Source organism: Ammospiza nelsoni, chromosome 8 (genome assembly GCF_027579445.1).
Source record: "Ammospiza nelsoni isolate bAmmNel1 chromosome 8, bAmmNel1.pri, whole genome shotgun sequence".
In the NCBI taxonomy this organism is placed as follows: Eukaryota; Metazoa; Chordata; class Aves; order Passeriformes; family Passerellidae; genus Ammospiza; species Ammospiza nelsoni.
In genome coordinates this window covers 6,854,136-6,859,491 of record NC_080640.1, presented here as the reverse complement: position 1 = coordinate 6,859,491, position 5,356 = coordinate 6,854,136, and the positions used below count along the sequence as shown (strand labels likewise).

At 61.4% G+C, this 5,356-nt stretch overlaps 1 protein-coding gene across 1 annotated transcript; it reads right to left on the bottom strand.

Annotated features, from left to right (window-relative positions):
• Window positions 1–484: 484 nt before the first annotated feature.
• Window positions 485–5,075, bottom strand: VAX1 (ventral anterior homeobox 1). Its single transcript, XM_059477410.1, is given in 4 exon segments — window positions 485–716; window positions 718–1,025; window positions 2,935–3,122; window positions 4,838–5,075. Coding segments are annotated over 4 exon segments (966 nt in total).
• Between the last annotated feature and the right edge of the window lie 281 nt (window positions 5,076–5,356).

The following is a 5,356-nucleotide window of genomic DNA, read 5'->3' as shown; positions in this document are numbered from 1 at the left end:
GTGCAGCGAGTGTGGGGGTAAACGGGGACCACAGGTGAGGCCCCAAAACCTTTGTGCTTAGAAATCACTGAGTCTGGGGGACACAAAAAAACCACCCCAAAACGGGCATCACCTGGCAGCTCCGTCCTCCTCTCTCCGAAACCCCGCTCCCTCGCTCGGCATTGGCCGAAGCCGATGGAGGGGAGCCCGGCCGACCCTCGGCCCGACCGCTGACCCTCTGCGTCCCTTCCCGACCGAACGAGCAGCGCGATCGCCCCTCCCGCCCGGACAGACGGACCGCGGGCAGCGGGAGCGCACCGGGAGGCGCCCGCAGCCCCCGCCGCGCCCCGGCCCCGGCTGCCCCGGGCTGCGGGCCCCGCTCCGCCCCGGCCCGCGGAGGGAGCCGCGCCGCGGGGCTCGGGGGCGGCGGGAGCGGGGCCGCCCGTCCCATAAATACCGCCACAAATAGAGACTATAAATATAAATAGGGGGAAGGTACTTAGAGTCAGTCCAGTGCTTTTTTCTCAGCGCTCTCTTTATTGTTGGTCCGGGAGTAGGGCTCGAAGGCGGACGAGCTCAGGTAGCGGGCCGACAGTTCCTGCAAGTTGCCCGCCAGCGAGCCGGCCACGGCCAGGGGCGCGGAGGAGAGGCGGCCGGCCACGGAGCCCAGCAGCGCGGGCACCGGCAGCCCGAACAGCCCGTGCCCCGCGGCCGCCGCTCCGTGCAGCGCCGCGGGCGGGGGGCGGCCCGGCGGCTCCGCTGGCGGCCGGAGGGTGCGGGGAGCCGCCGCCGCCGCCCGGAGCCGCCGCCGCGCTGCCGCCGCCCGCCGCGGCCAGGCCGGGCCCGCGCAGCGCCGAGCCCAGCGCGCCCGTGGCACAGGGCGGCAGCAGGCCCGGCAGCCCCGGCGGAGACAGCAGCCGGCCTTGCTCCAGCAACCGCAGGACGCTGCAGGTGGCGGCGGTCTCGGACACCACCGAGCGCAGCTCGGAGTCCTTGCCCTGGTCCTTCTTCTGCTTGGTGCGCCGGTTCTGGAACCAGACCTTGACCTGCGGGCCGGGGAGAGAGGCAGGGTCAGCGGGGCGGGAGGAAGCGGCGCCCCCCGGCAGGTGCCCCCCCGGAGGCTGCGGGGGAGGGCTGGGGCACAGGCACTTGGCAGCGGGGAGCGCTTCCCAAACGCACAAAGCCGCGCTCACAGACACGGCCCCCCGCACCCTCTGTCTGGGCCCGGTTTCGGGGTGACCCCGGGGCCTTTCGTTCTGCATCTTTAACCAGACCTCTCACTTCGTCCTAGTTTACTACAGGCCGGGAATTCTCCGCGAGACGGAGCCAGCCCTTTCTCACCGCTTTATTCTAAGCCGGCTCAGCCGGAGCCCCGGGCACTCCGCGGCTCCCAGCAGCCGCTGCCCGCTCCGACTGCCCTTCCTGGGGGTAGCAGCAGCAATGACCTTCTTTCCCCGTATTCCAAACTGAACGCTCTCTCTCTATCCCCAAATAATTTTAAATAATATTCAACTTTTAAAAGGAATTCTGGAAGTCACTCAAAAAAACAACGAACAAAACCAAAACCAAACCAAAACACTACAAAACCCACCCATGGCAGGTTCTGTAACCTACAAGCTGTTCAACTTGTCACTCCTATGCGGCAAGGAAAGAAAAAGCTAATTATCATATCAGGGGAATTTACTGTTATATGATGTTTTGTGGAAATATGAAACCAGCTTTAAGTTTGGACTTTTGGATGCTTCCCTGCGCTCTCACACAGTTTTAGGCCTCCTGTCGGTCCCCGGCCTTTCTGCCCTGGAGGGTACAGGAGCGATTCTCCCCTTCGGACATATAAGGACTCAAAATACGGCCCAAAGTTCAGCCCCATCGCCGGATCTCTCATACCCAGGAAAGCCCAGCCCGAACATCTCCAGCCCGGCAGCCCGGGGGGAAGGTGCCCGTCTCTCCCTGCGACTTTGAGCGCCTGTATGCCTGGGCTGGGAGCGGCTCGGCCTCCCCTCGCTTCTCCCCGGCCGCAGCAGCGAAATCTCCGCGCCCGGGGGCGGCGGCTCCGCGCAGCCGGGCACACCGAGCCTGGCGGGGCCGGCTCTCCGCGGGCCGGAACTGTGGGAGCCGGGCACACCGAGCCTGGCCGGGCCGGAGCTGGGGGAGCCGGGCACACCGACCCTGGCGGGGCCGGATCCCTGCGGGCCGGAACTGTGGGAGCCGGGCACACCGAGCCTGGCGGGGCAGGATCCCCTCGGGCCGGAACTGTGGGAGCCGGGCACACCGAGCCTGGCCGGGCCGGAGCTGGGGGAGCCGGGCACACCGAGCCTGGCGGGGCTGGATCCCCTCGGGCCGGAGCTGGGGGAGCCGGGCACACCGACCCTGGCGGGGCCGGATCCCCTCGGGCCGGAGCTGGGGGAGCCGGGCACACCGAGCCTGGCGGGGCCGGATCCCCTCGGGCCGGAGCTGGGGGAGCTCCCGGTCCGGCGGGAGTTTGGCTTCGTGGCCAAGCTCCCTCCGAGGCCCTCGGGCCTCCTCGCCCGCGGGGAGAGCCCAGAGGGGCTGGGTGAGGCGACACGAGGGACTCCCTTGGCCAGCAGTTCCTCTTGCTATGACACACGCAGTTAGGGACACACGCAGTTAGGGACACACTTAGGGACACGCAGTTAAGGTCACACGCAGTTAAGGTCACACGCACTTAGGGACACACGCACTTAGGGACACACGCAGTTAGAGGTCCCCAGCCGGGACTCCTCAGCCAGCAGCCCCTCAGCTCCATCCCGGCCGGACACGCGTGGGCACCCCGGGGCTGCCTCCCCCCTCGCCCCGCGGGGGCTGCGCTGAGGGCGCAGGAGGCGCGCAAGGCCGCGTCCTTGGGCCCCGCAGGGCACGGAGCTGCCCCGGCCGGGAGGGGGGTCCCGCGGGGCAGGGCAGGGCAGGCGCGGCTCCCCGGCCTTGGGGCGCTACCTGAGTCTCGGAGAGATTGAGCTGGCGGGCGAGCTCCGTGCGCTCCCGGCCCACGACGTACTGGCAGCGCTGAAACTCCATCTCCAGGCGGTAGAGCTGCTCGGCCGTGAAGGAGGTGCGGGTCCGCTTGGGACGGTCCAGATCAAGCCCTTTAGGCAGAATAATCTCTCGGATTGAACCTTTGGCATCTGGCAAAGAAAGGCGCAGTCAGCTTCATACCCAGGCAACCCTCCTCTGATTTCCCCCTCCTTTTTATACTTTCTAATTTTTCCAAGGGAAAGAGCCGTCCCCAGCGCCTTCAGGACCGAGGCACGAGTCGGGATGGAGCAGGGTCCCTGCGACTGAGGCTCTGCACCTGGCCACTGCACCCACGGAAGGGAAAAAACCCACAACAGAGAAGGAAGGAGGGGGCGATGGGGGCCCGGGCCTCTATAATTAATCCCCTCAGCCCATTTAAAAATTACTTTGACTATATTGTGCTCACAGTGCGACACTGCGGCATCACCCACGGCCCCTCTGGGAAGAAGCTGGGGGGAGAGAGATCCTTCAGGCCAGGCTTTGTGCCTGCCTGGAGTGCAGGGCTACTCTTTGTTCCTCTTGGGCTCCGGGCTAGGACTTGCTGGTAGCCACCATATACATTCCGTCCCCCACCCCAAAATATAAACACTTCTAATTATTATTTTTTTAATAACAAGTTTCTCATGCTTCCAAAAAAAAAGCTTTTGGAGGCAGCAGTGCCCCGATCTGGCTGCCTGCCACTGTGAACGTGGGGACACCTCCAGCCCACCCTGCACCGCTGCCGCTGCCGCTTTGGGGTTTTGGCAACGAGAAGCAGGAGGGGAAAAAAAAAAAAAAAAAAAAAAAAAAAAAAAAAAAAGGAGGGGGGGAGGGAAAGAAAACAAGGCACCAACCAGCCCGCAGAAACCTCACTTTTCTGGTAGCCCCGACTGGAAGGAAAGCGGGACAAATCTCATTAACACGACTGTCAAGCTAGAGCCAGATTCAGGTTACCTTAAAGCCTTCGGAACTTTACTTGCCGTAATTTTACCTCCTCGGTACGTTTTAAATCAGAGACAATCACATCATTTTAATCTGACCCTTCTCTGGGTCAGCCAGTGGCGTAAGGATTAATTCTGGCTTTCAAGGCCTGCTTCCCACATATTTTGTTCCGATTCTCTTCTCTCCCTCCTCCCCCGAAACGCACCTTAATAAAACTGAAATTTCTTCAGGTAATTTTTTCTCTTTTTTTGGAGGGAGTAAGAATAAGATTATTTAGCTATTTTAGCCTGGAGAAAGGACGAAGATTGAGGGAAATTAAACGTATAAGTACTAAAAAGTAATAATTAAATAACCCTTCGTTATCCCTCCATTTATCTTAAGGCTGGTGGTTATTTTAAAGCAGCCCTTTCCTACGGGCTGCCGGGCACGGAGAGAGGAGGCACAGAGGGAATCTCTGCCCTCCGAGAGGGCCTCGCTGCCCCTCGCCGTGGTGCGCGGCCGGCCGCGGGCGGGATGCGCGGGCGCGGAGGGAGCGCGCCCGGCAGAGCCGCGGCCCCGGGGGAACGAACGCGGGGCTCCCCGCGGGGACCGGCACCCCGGGAAAGCTGCGGGGCAGGAAAGGAAAAACAAAACAACAATGAGCGGGGCCGGTCCGTTCCGGGGCAGCGCCGGGGAGCAACAACCGCGGCTTAACTTTGCGCCGAGACTGCGGCGGAAATTCCCCGGGATAAAGGCGGCGGAGCGGGGCCGGGGCACGGCACGGCCCGGCCCCGAGCGGGGTCTCTCCCCCGCAGCCGTAGGAAGGGCTTTGGACCCAGGGCCAGACCCCAGGCAAAGCGGCAAAATCAACCCCATCTCCCGGGCTCACCTTCCCCCACCCTCGCCAAACACCTCAAACTCATACCTCTAACTAGGATCCTCCTGCAATAGTCCGGATCAGCCGAACTAGATTTACTTTTATTACAACCTTCCGTGGCTGCAGAGGCAGAAAAAGTCCCTTGCTGATCCTTCAAAAAAGAAGTAGAAATATTTCCTTCAGACCCTTTGCTTTCCTTGCCCTCTTTATGTCCGTTCTTCGAGACCCGGTTAGCTTCAGTCTCTGAACTGCATCTAACGTCCATTTTGTCTTGTTTCCCAAACATGTAGTGCAATAAAAACAAAACAAAAAAACCAAAAAAAAAAAAAAAAAAAGCGCCAACAACGATAACAAAAAAATTATAGAAGAGTAGAAGAAGAAGAAGAAGACGAAGTCTATGCTGGATATTGCACGACTTAGGGTGAGATCGGTGGGGATCTGTAAAGCACCTTGAGTAAGGAAGATCGGGTTTTATCCCACTGGAAAAGCAGCGGCTTCCTCAGTCCCAGCGTCCTAATGTGACTGTCCAGCTTCCCAGAGCGCCCAGTGATCAGGTACTCAACAGTA